Source organism: Podarcis raffonei, chromosome 10, assembly GCF_027172205.1.
Source record: "Podarcis raffonei isolate rPodRaf1 chromosome 10, rPodRaf1.pri, whole genome shotgun sequence".
NCBI classification, from domain to species: Eukaryota; Metazoa; Chordata; class Lepidosauria; order Squamata; family Lacertidae; genus Podarcis; species Podarcis raffonei.
The window spans coordinates 61024859-61041796 of NC_070611.1; the positions used below are offsets into that span (position 1 = coordinate 61024859).

General features: G+C 43.9%; 1 protein-coding gene across 1 annotated transcript; it reads left to right on the top strand.

The window, feature by feature from the left end:
• The first annotated feature begins 7584 nt into the window (after positions 1–7584).
• Positions 7585–16724, top strand: STRAP (serine/threonine kinase receptor associated protein). The gene is made up of 10 exons (XM_053405868.1): positions 7585–7897; positions 9569–9704; positions 9881–9962; positions 10208–10280; positions 11526–11622; positions 12212–12349; positions 13096–13232; positions 14669–14818; positions 15571–15636; positions 16201–16724. Exons 1-10 carry the CDS (start codon positions 7786–7788, stop codon positions 16260–16262), a joined length of 1053 nt encoding a protein of 350 aa, XP_053261843.1. The 5' UTR covers positions 7585–7785; the 3' UTR covers positions 16263–16724.
• Positions 16725–16938: the final 214 nt, after the last annotated feature.

Consider the following 16938-nt stretch of genomic DNA (forward strand, 5'->3'; position numbering starts at 1 on the left):
AAGTGAATCAGCAACCTGATTGGCCTGCAGGAGCAGCCAATCAGGCTTCTGGAGGAGGTGAATCTGCAAACTGATTGGCATACAGGAGCAGCCCAGAATTAGCCAATCATGCGGGGCCCATTGTGTAAATAATGTATATATAGCTAGACGTTTTGGGGAAAAATTCATTCATTGCTACTATGAGCTGAATAAAGAGCATGAAATTCACACTCGACTCTAAGTATATTTCACAGCATGTGGTAATATCTCATATGCCAGGTGTGGCAGAACCTCTTTTCAGGCTGAGGGCTGCATTTTGGACAGAGAACTGCCCATAATGACTGGGGCAACCCGTCAGATGGGTGGGGTATAAGTAATAAATTATTATTTCCCTCCAGGCAAGCAAGAAACATCATTGGTGTCCAAAGACACAAATGTTACCCACCAACACTTTGAAGCCCAAATCCTGGATGCCATCTTCCTGGACTCCATTCCTGTTTTTTTATCGTGAGAGCACAGTGGCCATTTTGGCTACCATGTGATTTGACTACATAGTCCCTCCACAAAAAAGTGTTTTTCTGGGTATGGCACCCAAAAATGCATTTTGGGGCACCACAAAAGATCACGGGCCCCCCAAAAGGGATTTTTCCTGGAGGAAATCATGTCTCAAAATCGCACAAGATCGTGCCAACCAAAACGGCACGTATAATTCCCACTGAAATCAATTGAACTTAATTCAGGACTGATTTTCCCCACTGATTTCAATGGGACCCAACAGCAACAAAATTAAGTATGGATCCAACCCATAATGTCCACTAAAGATTGCACGAAGCAACATACCTTGGAACAAAATCTCACGTGTCTGAGAAATTTCAAGGAATGCAAGAAAAATGGCTTTGGGGGAAGACAAAACGTTTCTTAAAGAAAGCATTTCTCTTGCTATATTTTGGTTTCTTGCGATAACATCTTGGTACGTGAGGAGAAGAGACACAGGCATGCTAAGTTTCCATCCACTTCCCAGCATTAAAATGTGAAGCGGTCAGTTTTATTTATTTGAGGAAAGCTGGAGAAAGAACACAACAATCCGGAGTGCAACTTCTGCATGGAATAGTAATTACTGCAAGTTAGAAGGAGCTGTGTGGGAGCAAAGTTACAGAAGACAGAGCTGGGGAATTGTAATCAGCAGAACAGATCGAAGCAATTTATCAGCATGAGAACTTGCTGTCTTTCTCCGTGGCTCTTTAAAAACAGGAATCATATTGATTTAAAAACCATATTATGGCAATGCGTTTATTAAGGCAGTCAAAATATCACAAGCTTTTGAGTTCTCCGGGACTTCTCATCACACTACATGGTCAACAAAGCAGATGGCATGTGTATGCGTTGATCTTGGCTGATGGTAGCACCACGAGTAGTGCAGTATGCTGCTTTTTGTATGCATTTTCAAGGGACATTAGGGGCCAGGGCTGTAGCTCAGTGGCAGAGCATTGATCTTGCACGCAGAAGGCCCCAGGTGTTATGTACTGAAGTTCTCACCCTGGGCCAGCAGGGGGATACTGTAGATAGTTCAGGTCCACATATGCAAATAAGGGATCGAAAGTGACATTCAGTGATTGGATAGTTACAGAAAATGGTTACTGTCGTGTTCTAGTGGAGCTCTATATAAGCAGGCTGGCTGAACCCTTCAGTTCAGTTCTGTTCTGGCCTGTGAATAAACAAGAGCTGTTTGAATAATCGCTGTGTCGCCTGATATGTTCACCCACAACTTAACACCAGGTTCATTCTCTGGCATTTGCAGGCAGGCCTGGGAGAGATTCCCTGTCTGAAACCCTGGAGAGCTTCTGCCAGTGTATACAAGCTAGGACCAATGGGCCTACCTGTGTTCTATTAGGGGCTATACACCTTTTGCCGTTCCACATTCATGTAGATGCAATACCACAAAGCTGTAGCCCAATCTGATGTAAAGCATAGATTTGGTGTTAGTCTCTTTCCAACTGAGGCTGAAATCGTGCAATACCTTGAACCTTTGCTGTGACTTCAGCAGAAAACCACAAGCTGACCTGGCTTTATCTTTGATGTGCCTTTCTTCTAGCTGCGCTCCAAGAACAGAATACAAATGAGGCTCCCTTGACCTTTTCTCTCGCCACGCAAGGCTCGCGCAACAGTGCTGAATCCTTGGACCGTCCCTGCTTCTCGTCAACTGCCTTGAATGCACCGTATGTTCCATCCTTGAAATGAACTCACAAAGTAGAACGAGGTCAGCAGTTGAAGGCCTCAAATCAGAAAGAGAAGGGGGTGGTGGTGTGGACTCTGACACACATGCGCACACACATCTCTCCAGATTTATGGCCGAAGAGCCACCTTGCTTCTCAATGGCTGGGATTAGTAGCACAGAAAACCACTTTGGCTCCTACCTGAGCTGTGTTCCCCCTATGCACTCCTTTAGTTTCTCCCTCCTAGATACATAGCTGCCATTCTGTCTCATGAAGAAAATCATTGCAATGGGCCACAGCTTAATGTCAGCTCCTCCAATTGTCCCTAATTTCCAGGGGCAGTCCCGGATTTACAGAAGCCATCCAGGGAACCAGGCAGAGGGCCTTCTTGGTAGTGGCGCCCGCCCTGTGGAATGCCCTCCCATCAGATGTCAAAGTGATAAACAACTATCTGACATTTAGAATACATCTGAAGGCAGCCCTGTTCAGGGAAGTTTTTAATGAGTGACATTTTAATGTATTTTTAATCTTTGTTGGAAGCCGCCCAGAGTGGCTGGGGAAACTCAGCCAGATGGGTGGGGTACAAATAATAAATTATTATTAATTATTATCCCGGAATTTCCCACTTTTCCTTAGGATGTCTCTATTTTCAACAGAGAAATGTCGGTGGGTAAGGAGTTATGTGACCACCAAGCCAAGGAGATAAGTAACTATACAACTTATAGAAGACATCTGAAGGCAGCCCTGTATAGGGAAGTTTTTCTTAATGTTTAATGTTTTATTATGATCAGATGGGTGGGATATAAATAACAAAATTATTATTATTATGGAGTAGGACCTCCCTATTTTCACTGGAGAAATGTTGGAGAGTATGCAATGATGGTATTGCAGAGAGAGACAGTTTTGTGTTCTGCTTAGAGAACTTACCTTCACACACACAGCCCTCCAGCACTGCCCAGGGGGCCAACTTTGACAGTTGGGTGGGGTTTCCCACCTGTCAATCACCTGGTGTCGCAATGCAGCCCAGTGGTCTGTTTCCCTTTGCGATTTGCAGTTAAACAGTACTTTACAAGCGCTGCCAATTAGCTGGTTGACAGCAACTGCAAGCCCCAATTTGAGCAACGAGGGAGCTTTCAATCATGTGAACATCCCTACCACTGTGAAGTGGTACAGCCCACGACCAAATTTATCATCTTAATGAAAACCAGGTGTGAGATATTTGAGGCATAAGGCCTGTTCATGTTTCCTGTTGGAAGTGCCTTTGGCATTGGCTGTTAGGTGAATTAATGTGACTGTAGCTCTGCTGCTCCAGTGTGTTATCACTAAGTAGCTGACTTGAGGTCAGGAGTAAGGCTGGCAGTTCCTACACTGCAATGGTTACCGGTACTTCTTATGAGTTGTTGTCAGCGCCACTCTTGTTGACAAAGATCACCTGCTTTAATAAGGAGAAGGAAACGGGGGAAGCAGAGAGATGGAAGACCCAGCATTTCCTCATTTTGCTCCTATCCTGCTTGCACCTGTCTAGAGGTCAGTAGGTCAACCAAAGCAGATTAAACCATGGAATATATAAATCACATATGCCTAACAGAAACATACAACTGTGTGATTCCAAGCAGAAAACGAATTGGTGTCCAACATGATAGGTAGAGCTCCATCTAGTGGCGATGGGCACATTGTGTTCAAGGATAAACACTACAGTACAGTGGTACCTCGGGTTAAGTACTTAATTCGTTCCGGAGGTCCGTTCTTAACCTGAAACTGTTCTTAACCTGAAGCACCACTTTAGTTAATGGGGCCTCCTGCTGCCGCCGCGCCGCCAGAGCACGATTTCTGTTCTATATCCTGAAGCAAAGTTCTTAACCCAAGGTACTATTTCTGGGTTAGCGGAGTCTGTAACCTGAAGCATATGTAACCTGAAGCGTATGTAATCCGAGATACCACTGCATAAGCTTTTGGCTCATGTTTAGTTTGTTTTTAAGTGTCAAGGGAATCTGAGATATTTTAGTCTGCTTTTATTGATGACTATTACTCAGCTCTCACCTGTGGCTCCTAGAAACTGTCAGCATGTAGCAGCCAAACCCCAGGAATGGCTTCGACTAGCTGGCTAGACCAGGTGAGGGTAGCTGATGGGTCTCAAACCCTCGGCTAGGGAACTCCTCTGCATAGGAAGACAGGCTCTGGCAGATTGAGCACACAAGACCAATAGTGGGTTGAGAGATAATGGAATTTGCCTCTGGGGGTGAAGACAAACTGCTGTGTTAGCACGCAAGTGACCTCCCCAGGGCGCAAGCCTGGGCACTGCGTATGGAGATCCTGGGCTGCACAAACATCAGGACCTGCCCCTTCCCCCGGGCCTCGCTGATGTGGTCCAAAGGAAAGCAGAGCAATAACGTTTGGCAACCAGCATGCAAGGCACCAGCTAATCATGAGGGATTTGTGTTGGATTTACTCCCTTGTCTTTTCTTCTCCTGAAGATATCCCACAAGGCAGCAGAGGTTCAGGATCAAAGTTTTCCTTCTCCTAGACAGGCTACCTTCCCAGGTGGATGAGCCCTATCAACCCCTCACTTCCCTCTACAGCGCGTGCAGAAACTGCCTTCCTGATGGTTGGACCTACTGTTCGCCTCATCCACTCAATCTGCCCGAGCCCGTCTTTGCATGCAGGGAAAGTCCTAACTCACTGAGGGTTTGAGACCCATTGGCAATAGGGCAGGGTTGTTCCTCTGGTTGGGGGGACATGCCGTGCTCCTCCTGGGGTAGTTTGCCCATCTTTAGCCTCCACCCTGTACTCAGCTCTCATTTCTTGCTCCTAGAAGCTGCCAGCACTTCCACACTTACTTGCTTTATTTATGACAGAAACCCTTAGCAGGGTTTGGGGTGGAGACGCTTGCCTGACCTCCCGGCAGGTAAGTTGCTTACTGGGAAGGAGAGGGGTAAGGCATCCACCACCAGCAGCATTGGATTGGCTCTGCTGATGTGTTTGCACCACACCAAACTTGCCTCTTCCAGTAAGAAGCAGGGATTCACCAACTGGGATGTCAAGTAAGCACCTCTGCCCATTATTAGCAACCCAACCTTGTCCTTTGCTGCATCAGACGTTAAATCTCTACTGTTGTTTGTAAATTTATGAAGAGGAGTTGTGTAAAACATCAGGCAGGAATAGTATCACTAGAGCCAGTGTAGTGTAGTAGGCAAATTGTTGTACTAAAACCTGGGAGAGGGGAGTTCAAAGCACCACCAGGTCATGATGCTCACTGGTGACCTTGGTTCAGTCACAGTCTCTCAGCTCAACCTACCTCACAGGGTTGTTGTGAGGGAAAAAATAGGGAGACCTATGCACTGCTGCTTGGGAGGAAAAGATGGGGTATAAATGCAATGAATGAATGAATGATTTTTATTAAGTTTAAAGCAGCCAGATAGGCATGGTTTTTACTATAGCCCAATGTTAATGAGCCTGTTATCTCCAGGGCTCTGTCTTTCCATTTGTGCTTCTGATATTATTTATGACTTTCCTTTGACTATTAGGAGGTTTATATCTCCCCAACTGGATATCATATGGCGGCTTTGCCTATAGGGCAAATTGTAGGCCAAATGCACAGAAAATTAAATTACAAGCCAACTGGTGGGAATAATCAAATCAAACTTTCTTGAGGAGCACACAGCTTGCTCTGCATTACCACTGCTGTTCAGGCTGCGTAGTTTGCACTGCTTACTTCAAGTTTTCCTACAAAGTCAGCTTTGCCGACCTTGGATTTTATCCTTTTCCCTCTCGGAGGCTGCACCACGCAGTTCTCCATAATAGTCAACCCAAGGGCCTTTTAAAAATTTAAGAAGACAGCTCCACTAATTAAGTCAGACACAATTCTCAGATGGCACTTGAAATCAACAAAAATAGATTGCATTTCTCAAGAGGTTGAAGCGGGGGGGTGGGGGGTGGGCAATTGAAGGGAATTGAAATGTCCTCCCCTTGGGTGAAATAATAGATAAATGGGTAGTGAAAGGTTTAAATGAATCTGTTTACTTATTCACCATGCAATGCTATACATTACTAGACTTCAACTGGCGGGTCTGGAGACCCAACCAGTGGGTTGTGGCTTGATCCAAGGTAGGCCACAACCTATGCAAATAAAATGGTGAAAGATTAAGATGCAGGTTTGAGTTATTTATTTATCCAAGGCTCTCAGGGCGGTGGCTCCTAGGTCTTTAAAGAGTGAAGACACCTGCTATGCTCAGAAGTACTTACTCCCAGGAAGCTGGGCATAACGGTGCAGCCACAATCATTTAGTTACATTTCTCATTTAAAACAACAACAATCCCTCCCAAAACCCCAAAGATCAACCTGACCTAATCAACATACAAAGGTGTTGTGAGAATGTGAATACAGTACTTTGTGACTTGGGGAAAGTAAAAGAAAAACAAAAAAACCCCAGGCCCAGCTGCTTTAGTATTTTAGTCTACTTGCTATTCTCACAACAACCCTATGATGTAGGTTAGGCTGAGATAAAGCAAGCGGCTCAAGGCTGCTCTGTGAGGTTCACAGCTGAGCAGGGATTTGACCCTGGGTTCTCTCCAGTCTTACCTTGACCCCCTAACCACCTTTAACTGGTATTTTAATTGCTTTTGCATTTTCTTTTCATGTTAAGCTGCCTTGAGGATTATTCATGTATTTAGGTTTTTCAACAACAACAACAATATGTTCCAGCCAGGAAAGATTGCATTTTGAAAGATGAATGAATAAATGGGTTAAACAAACAGTAGATGTCAACCTGTTTTGTTCTTAATGCAAAGAATTGCTCACATACAGTATTTCCCCCGCAGCTGTAGGCTGAAGTGGTACAGTCCTCCCAACCACATGAGGACCCTATCGCATCTTTCGCTTTGCTTCAACCTGTTGCGTCAGAGTACGTACGGCGGTGTGCGCCCAATGGGCCCACAGGGGCCTGAGGAGGGTTCCTCCCCCTTTTAAAGAAACAGCCTCACAAAAGGAATTGAGTTGGGGGCGGAGTTTAATCCCAACAGCGGCTTTCCTATTTCTTCCACTTTCTTAGCTTCGGGTTTAAAATGATTGCGAGCTATATATATGATATGGGGCTGACAAAGCCAACTTTGCGGGTTCGAATCCCGTACCTATCCCCGGTTGTAACATAGGACCCTCGGGGTCCCTTCCAGCGCTACATGTCTATAATTCATATTTCTATAATTCATGTATATCCTTCCCATCGCGATAATTTATATATTTATCAACCCACAACTCATACAAAATAGATCTAGAGAGCAGGAGCGCCGCTCCATCCCCGAAGCTCTATGGTGCTCTAGGGCGAAACCGGAAGCGTCGCTATGGTTACCTTCGACCTGGGCGCGGACTTCCGTCAGCGGCCATTTCTGACGACGTCGCTTCCGGCGCCGGCGCCGTCTTATCCCTCCCTCCTTCCCTTGGCGGCCAGAGTGTTGCGCGTGGCTGTGGGCGAGCGGCGTTTCCCCGGCGTGGCCGCCTTCTCCGCCCCTCCCGCGGCCTCTTTTCTCCCCTCGCCCTTCCTCGCGTCGCCCTCTTGGTCCTTTCCCCCCGCTGCTCCTTCCCTCCCGCCGCCGCCGCCATGGCGATGAGACAGACCCCGCTGACGTGCTCCGGCCACACGCGGCCTGTGGTGGATTTGGCCTTCAGCGGCATCACCCCCTACGGGTACTTCCTCATCAGCGCCTGCAAGGGTGAGGCGAGGGGCCAGCGGGGGCTTCTTCGCGAGGGGTCGGTGGGTGGCAGGCATGGATATAATAATGCGAATTCTCTCTTTCTCTCTCGCCTGTTTCAATAATAATAATTATAATCATAATCTCAAGTTTTTATGTCTATAAGTGTTGAATCAAACATTACTGGAATAATACCGCAGTAGTTTATACTTTATCTTGGGTATAAGGCACATTGAACCGAAATGGCAGCAATAAAACTTATACTTTTAATTAAAGCAATTCCCCGCCCTTGTCCTCCTTTTCCTGCCTTGTCTGTGACCATACTTCTTGGTACTTTCAAATCCTTTTCTTGGAAAGCTTTTGGAACAGTCTCCTTGCCGATATTCCATGTCGTATTAGTATTTTAGAAGTGGGTCCTCCAAGTTATGTTTGTGCTTAAGGTGCATCCTTCACAGGGAAAGCTGTTAAACCAGAGTGTGTGCAAATAATAATGCTTCCACCTCCTCTTTGTACCTGCTTTCCCTTTATTCCCTTTCCTCTGTTGTTTCTATTTCCAGATTGTAAGGCCCTTGGGAGTAGAGACCTGCTGAAGCTGGTGTTTGTAATGAACGTAGATGGTATTATGGAGACAATAATAAGCCATTTTGTTAATCACTTTGTCTCTTGGCACATAATGTGTCTGTGCCTAATATTTAACTATATGCATACCATGGTTCTGGTTATAGAATCATAGAATTGTAGAGTTGAAGGAATTCCTAGTGTCATCTAGTCCAACCCCCTGTGATGCAGGAATCTCGACTAAATCATTCAGAAACATTGCTGAAGTCAAGCTGGCCAGTGCCTGGATAGGGTATTGTCTGGGAAAGCTGTGTCTAATGTTTTGAGTCTTTAAAGGTTATTGTTACACTGTTAAATGATGCAAGGGCGACCAGAGCCTTACAAATATTGTTGATGTATTAGTTCCATTATGGTATAAATTTTTTATATAAAAAGTACATGCATATCCATTATACACTGGGCACTTGAGCCACCATTCAGTGCTGGAATAAACATGCTTAATTGAGCTTGAAACACCCCTAAATCCTGTAATGGATTGTGGCCTTTGAATTAACTTTTTGCTTGGCGCTCTTGCAACCAGACAGGCAAAGCCATTGGGATTTGTTGGGGCCAATGGAGCAGAAATTCCTGGTGCCTCCCCTCTCCACTCTGCACATATAAAACTATGTTGAATCTGAGAAAAGAGACAAGTTTCCAAACATTTCCATAAACTTATTTGCAGTGCTGCCTTAAAAGATCATAGGTGATTCCACCCCACCCCAGCAACTGAGGGGTAGTAATTACGATCCATCATCCTGAAATAACCTACATTCAACCTCTAATTTATCACCTGAACATTTATTTAAATCAGAGGTTGAATATGAATTGTCAGTCCCCCACATGATCTTGCCTTGCTTTTCCCTTCTGTATACAAGTGGTTGTGTAAAAGCAAGTGTTCTTTGATGGGTGAAGTTCATAGAGAAGAATAGTGACATATAGATGACCATGGAAGCCTACAGTGGGTTTTGCCCAAACCTCTTGCTGGATAATCTCTCCTGAATCCTAATTTCAAAGATACTCTTTGTATGATTATTTCATATAGATTGTTGTTTGATAAACTAAACTCCTATGTTTTACTTATTTCTTTTTGTCTAGATGGGAAACCTATGCTTCGCCAGGGTGACACAGGAGATTGGATTGGAACATTTCTGGGTCACAAAGGAGCTGTCTGGGGTGCCACTTTGAATAAAGATGCCACTAAAGCAGCTACAGCAGCTGCAGATTTCACTGCGTAAGTGAAAGTCTTGTATCTAACACCAAAACCTACCCTGTTCTTTACTACTACATTTGCAGCTCACTTAATGCACTTGAATCTCCCCCCTCCCACCCCAGTGTCTCAAATCTGTGTAAAAGCATTATTTCAAGTCTGGAATATATCATATCAATAGCTATGTTTTTTCCTTTCAGCAAAGTGTGGGATGGTGTTTCGGGAGATGAAATAATCACCTTAGCCCACAAGCACATTGTCAAATCTGTGGACTTTACTCAGGTAAAACAGACACTAAATATCTTTGTTTCAGGGCTGAATGCCTGCCTTTGTTTGCCTGTGTTTTTCTCAAGGGCATCATATGAGCAGCTTCATATTCCTAACTAGTACTGATTTTATTAGTATTAAATAAAATAATGATAAATGAAATAGTACTGATTTTAAAAACCAGTTTCTAAAAGTAGTGATGTTTAATATAATATTACTGTTGCACCAATGAAAACAATGGCTTTCATTTTCTGTTCTAGGACAGCAATTACCTGCTGACAGGTGGGCAAGATAAACTGTTGCGTATCTATGACTTAAGCAAGCCAGAGGCAGGTGGGTTTTTACTGTTAGTAGGTGAAACTAATTATTATAATTTCTTTTTGAATTTCTTTTGCATCCAGTTACACTATTTCAGGGTTGGGGAGCCTCTTTGCAGACCAGCTTTGACAGGTGGGCAGAACAACCCAGCTGTCAATCCCATTGTTCTGATGTCACATGATTGACAGGTGGGTGTCCCACCCATTTGTCAAAATACTTGTGTGGGGTGTGCAGATGGGAGGAAGAGGCAAGCCGTTTTTGCCAGTAAAGGTAATGGAGGAAACACTTTTCCTTTCCTGAAATGGGAGAGGGAGAAAGCTGCCTTTTGCAAGCTGTTGCCTTTCCTTGCAAAGCACTCCCCTCTTCTCACCCCCCAAAAAGAAAGTGTGTTTTGGATTTCCAGGCTGCATTAGGGATTGGGGTAGGGTAAGGGCACCTCCTTACTTATTAGTCCTCACACCCTGCTGTGTGTGGCAGTGAAGGCAGCAAAGAAAGTATACTGTGCTTCTTCCATTTCTGCCTCATTATGATGTCCAACAGAGCTTTTCCGGGTAGCCTTGATCCTCTCACAGTATGGTCCGAAGGAGATAGTGGAACCGACTGTAGCTCACTGTGACTTGTTTGCAAAGCATTTTGAGAACAAACTTGTTGCCTCAGCTGGAATCTTGACTATGCTGTTGTAGCAGATGAATCTCAAGGGGTGTCTGGCCCTGTTGTGTTGGGTGAGTTTCAGCTAGTAAGTCTTGAGGATGTGGACAAGGTTCTCAGAAAATCACTCTTCAAGAAACCCTGAATTCGGAAAATCTTAAGTAACTACCAGCCAGTCGCTAATCTGCCCTTCTTGGGCAAGGTTCTTGAGCGGATGATTGTGGACCAGATCCAGCCACCCGAGGAGGAAACTTGATTTTCTAGACCCATTTCAATTGGGGTATATGCCTGGTTTTGGTACAAACTGCTTTGGTTGCCCTGTATGCTTCTGATCTACTTGTGGTTATGCTGCAGCTACTGCAGCTCATTCCTGTCACAAGAAGTTTGGGAATTTGCACTGAAGAGCATTTCTCGCAGCCCTTTGCAATTACACTATGTAGTTATATGCAGGGAAATAAAATATCTCATGTGTAGTGCTTACTTGTATTGCCACAATTCTCTCAGTAAATCTGCTTGGTATTGATTGTAAGTCATGTTGAGAAAACTACCTTGATGATGTGCATGGCTAGAAGAGATCTTTTGAAATAACACAGTATTTCCCCTACTGTTTAGACCCTCAAATCGTCAGCGGCCACACGTCTGGGATTAAAAAGGCTCTGTGGAGCAGTGATGACAGACAGATCCTTTCAGCAGATGACAAAACTGTCAGGTAGGAAGGAACAAATATCTCCCTTTCACCAGAGCTGCCTTTTGTGTTTCTGGATTTGGTGTTCATTATAGGGCCCTCTTTTGAATTCAGATATATATATAATTAGCTTTTCAGCTAGTGTGCTCTGTCCTAGAACCATAGAACTGTAGAGTTGAAAGAGTCGTAAGTCATCTAGTCCAACCCCCTGCAGTGCAGGATTCCCCCCCCCCCCCGCCAGTGTGGGGCGAAAACACAGAACCCTGAGATTAAGAGTCTCGTCCTCTATTGACTGAGCTATTCAGCAGAGTATATGTCTCACAATACAGTCCCCTGCACTAGGAAAGGACAGATATTGCTGGATTTACATAAGGTATACAATGCTTAAGTTCATAAAAAGCTGCAATTTGTTTGCCAGGCTGAGAAGCAAGAAGAATCACAGAGCTTCTTGGGAGGGAAACCGTGAAATGCTCTTGAGCCATACTGTAAATGTCTTGGGGGAGGTGATGACAGTGCAGGGAAGCATGCGACCCAAAGGGCTTTGGAGATCTAACCTATGGCGCTGGTCTTGTGATAAGCTAAACAGATTTTTACCTTTGTGTCTCTGATGCAGACTCTGGGACAGAAATACATTTACAGAAATAAAAGCAATAAATGTTGCTATGTCTGTCAGCAGTATGGAATATATTCCAGAAGGGGAGATAATAGTAATCACCTATGGAAAAACAATCGCCTTCCACAGTGCAGAAACGTAAGTTGAGTTTTTAATGTGGTTAGTTTTGAAAGAAACAAACTTAATTGGCAACTTTTTGGAGTAGCGTAAACAGATGAGAAGTGTGTGTATATTGCCATACTAGATCTAATATATATCCCTTCAGAAATACTTCATGTTTTATCTAAATAAGTTCTTTTCAGAGGAGACCCATTGAAATTGATCAGCCATTAATTCCAGTGGGTCTGCTCTGAGAACTAGCATTGGATATAATCCTTAGTTCTTTGAATCCTGAAGAAAGTCTCTGTAGTCTTGATTAAGGACGTGCAGTTCATCATTCAGATTGGGAAACTTTCACAACCTTGGTTTTTCTCCTGTGAGTGAAATGGTTTCATCTTACTTAATTTTAAAGCTTACCTTGCTTTTAAATCATAATTTCTGAACCTGCTGCCAAAACATAAACATAGCAAAAACACATCAGGATAAACACAAAGCACTAAAAACACCCAAAATGAGAGTGGCACTAAAATCAGTCAGTTAAAGGTCTGGTAATATACAATGCAATGCAGCCATTAAAATCCAGTTAATTATACAACAACTAGCACAAAATATTACTATTGCTAGAACAGGCAGAAAAATCTGAGAAGACCCTGGCATAGTAAGTGGATGAAAGTCCTCTATATGGAATTCCACCTTTTGTGGGTTTGGTTTTTTTAATGCATTGGTATATGGTTCTGTGGAGAGTCCAGTTCTAGCTTTTAATGCCTTTTCCTTCCCTTCTTTAGTCTGGAACAGATTAAATCCTTTGAGGCTCCTGCAACAATTAATTCTGCATCCCTTCACCCTGAGAAAGAATGTCTAGTTGCGGGTGGCGAGGACTTTAAACTTTATAAGTATGATTATAATACTGGTGAAGAACTAGGTATGTTCCAACAGGTTTCGAAATACCTCCAGAGCATGTTTTTATCATTTGCATTCTTGTTAAAATATAAAACCTGCTTAACTGGTCGTTCCAAAGGTTGGAGCCTTCAGGTTTTCTCGCAATCAGTATAATGAAGAGACGGTAACTTCCTAAGCCATTGTTATAAAGCCACATTTCATTTCATTTTACTTCCCTTGGTCTGTGTGTATGTGTGTGTATGTGTGTATGTGTATTGTCATTGCACTTCAGTCAGAACAGCAGGCTTCAATAGGATTAGTTAAATTTGACCTTGCCTGTAATTGCTGCCCAGATAACCAAAGCTGATCAGTCTTTCTATGGCTAAGATCCCAAAGAAACAAAAGTGATGCGCAACCATCTCTTGTTACTTCCCAATCGTTCCCTCCCGAGGTGGTCTTTCCCTACACTCACGTCTTTTCAGTGCTGGCTGCTGGAAGAAATGGGGTGCAAGAAGAATGGGGGAAACCCTATGCATACTATTTAGTGGGGGGGTAAGGGAAACCCAAAAGAAGTACCGTATTTTTCGCTCCATAGGGTGCACCGGACCGTAGGGCGCACCTAAAGAAGCCATAGCCGCGTGCAGCCTCTTCCTGCTGGAGGGGCTGTGTGCGGCTATCCCTGAAGCCTGGAGAGCGAGAGGGGCCGGTGCGCACCGATGCCTCTCGCTCTCCCGACTTCAGCGAAAGCAACGTGAAGCCTCTGGAGCGCGGAGGGAGCGCTCCCTCTGCGCTTCGGAGGCTTAGCGTTGCTATCGCTGAAGCCAAGGAGCCTGCATTCGCTCCATAGGACGCACACACATTTCCCCTCAATTTTTGGAGGGGAAAAGTGCACCCTATAGAGCAAAAAATACGGTACATTCCCTGGCAACAACTTCTGACCAGTAGGAGGCATGTAGCCAGGCCAAGGGGAAATGAACTCTAAGAGCTTGCAAAGTGGCTCAAGTGTTGACTAAGAATTATTCATGTTCTGGGAACTTTTTAGCCGTCATTAGTTTGGCCTTGCAGGTTGTCTTCTGTGCATAGCTGTTGGGTAAGGAATATCTCAAGCTAAGCAAGTGCCCAGATTGAAGCTTGAGTTTCTGATTCTAGTGACCATCTGATAGCTGCAGGCAGTTCTTTTTGATGTTTCCATGCTGAGAGTAAAATGTTCAAGGAAACTTTGTGGTTGCTGTAGTATCACATCCACGTTTGGATGGCAAGCCATACCCTTAGTGGTGGAGCACCTCTCCATATCACACAAAGATACTCTTTGTGTTGTAAACAGTTGGGGCCTCATTACTGTCCTCCTATGACTTGGACCAGTAAATTCATTTACAAAGCCCAATCGCTAATTTTTCTTCCTGAATTCCTAAGCCTACATGTTAAAGCACATGCATTCCTTGTTGCCTGAAAAGTCATTGGTTTGTCATTTCCCTGCAGAATCTTACAAGGGGCACTTTGGGCCTATCCACTGTGTCAGATTTAGCCCAGACGGAGAGTTGTATTCTAGTGGCTCTGAGGATGGAACGCTAAGACTGTGGCAGACAACAGTCGGGAAAACATATGGTCTCTGGAAATGTGTGATCCCTGGTAAGAACTGGTGGAACAAAAGTGCACTGTAAAATCCAAGAAGCTAATATTTTCAGTGCAGTTTTATAGTAATAATAATCTTACTCCGTTACTTGAATAGCTTGTTGGCACCTTACTGAATTGCATATCAGCAGAACATCTTTTAACTGTTATCAGTTAAAGCCTAGGTGGTAAACCTCTGGACTGTCCCTGTTTATAGAGCAGGTGTGGGCTCACATGGTGTGCGCTCCTCTACACCAAAGAATGAAACAAATCTGCCCACACAACAGACTTGTGGGTGAGAAGTCAAGATAGAGCTTAATCTTCCTGCTTAACATTTAGTTTTCTCTTTGGTTGGTTTTTGTGTGTGTTATGGATCAGCATTGATTGCTGTGTGAGCCTACACAAGCCATCTTGAGGAAGAGGGTGCAGCCTGGACAAAGCTTTGCTACCTTAGAAGTATACATACTTCACTTTAGTTCCTGATTTTTTAAAATTTATTTTTGCTGCTGTTGGCCTTCCAAAATTGGAAGAGGACGCCAAGCCACCTTTTGATCACGTCAATGAGTTGCTTGAAATTGGCTCATAAAGCATAATTTTCTTATAATGGAAAAGCACACTGATGAATTCAACAAATACAGAAAAGCAGTGATGCCATTTGCTTGGTGAATTGCAGAATTCCTGCAGTTCTGCAGCAGACATTTACGCTTTTTGCAACAAAGTTTGGCATGTTTGAGCATACGAAAAGAGGACTCTGTTTTCTTTCCCTGTAGAAGAAGAAGGTGTAGAGTTGGCGAAATCAAAGGCCAACCTTCCAGGAACTGCGGAGGAAGACCTAGGTAATGAGCTGACAGCTGTGCTGGGGTCCGCAGAGTAATTTAGATAATGGCCTCAACATATGTTTTTACAGTGTAGTGTGTTAAGTCAGTTGGGGGGAAGCGGGTTGTGGGTGTGGAATAGGAACCAGTGTGAAATGTTCAAACACTACAAAGTAGTGGTCCATACCCTCTACTCCATGCTTAGCCATGTAGTTTCAGGAACTTCAAAAACCAAGTGAAAGAGTACAAGGAAGACCCTTTGGGGGAAGCGAGTGGCAGTCGAGAAGCAGCTAGCTCCTTGTGATCTGAGATGGCTCCAAGGGCTGTCTAGAAGTCATAGTAGGGAAGTTTCCCTCCATTTTAACAGTGAACAGGGACAAGTATATACCAGATGCTGCTATTGTGACCAAAACAGCATTGCTAGAGCCATGATTGGGCCACACACTTAATGAGTGCAATGCTATTTATTAAGTATAGATAAGAGTACCTGAAATAATTGCGTGACAGAATGCTTGAATAAAGTTGATGAATTTATCTGCCTGCTGAAAATTAATTATGTCTGTGTTTCCTTTCTTGACTTGGCAGAAGACCTTGGCTCTGAAAACTCAGATTCCATCTACAGCACAACTCCTGAAGTTAAGGCTTAAGTTCGCAGCTGTCAATGGCAACATATGGACATTTTGAGACTAAATCAAGGAAGCAGTGGAATGCAGCAGCGTCCCAGGGTGCACACTGTACCCCAAGGCAAAGATGGGCAGTAATTGATGAGAATGTATTGGAACTGGCTGTCTTTCAAGAGAGCTGAGAGTATTGAATGAGATGAGCAGTAACGGTTTTTCGCTATCTTCTAGCGCCACTGCCTGTTGTATGTCTGAATGTAACATGGCAGCCGAGACCCAGTTTCTCCAACTGTGGTTAACTCAGTATAGTGTTAATAATTGAGGAGAAATGTAATGGCTTCTAGTAGAGTGTTCTCTGAAAGTGGAAAGAATTGGCAAAAAGATTGGGTTATGTGGGAAAACAGCGGATTTGGTTTTTTCCCCTTTTGTTGTACACATCTAAATAATCTGTTTTCAACCATCTAAATAAATAAAATGCCTCTACAACAACCCTCTTTAGAGAGCTTATAAATTGTACAAGCTAACTCATCTGTTCACTAACAGCACTGAGCATTTTTGAGGTTTTAATGAGATAAGTCTGCTATAACTGGTGGTAGTTTTTGCATGTAGGTGGCTGAATTCGCTTCTGCTTCAGGCTTTTATTTTCCCCACTCCACCTTGGCGAATTTATTTAATCAACCTTCTCTCTAAAATAACAATATTG

What these genes read in the sequence shown, in the direction of transcription:
- STRAP (XM_053405868.1), top strand. Translation starts at nt 7,786, where the DNA reads ATGGCGATGAGACAGACCCCGCTGACGTGCTCCGGCCACACGCGGCCT. An exon ending in GCAGCTGCAGATTTCACTGC is followed by an intron (nt 9,705 to 9,880) that starts GTAAGTGAAAGT and finishes TTTTCCTTTCAG; the next exon opens with CAAAGTGTGGGATGGTGTTT. An exon ending in CTGGAAATGTGTGATCCCTG is followed by an intron (nt 14,819 to 15,570) that starts GTAAGAACTGGT and finishes CTTTCCCTGTAG; the next exon opens with AAGAAGAAGGTGTAGAGTTG.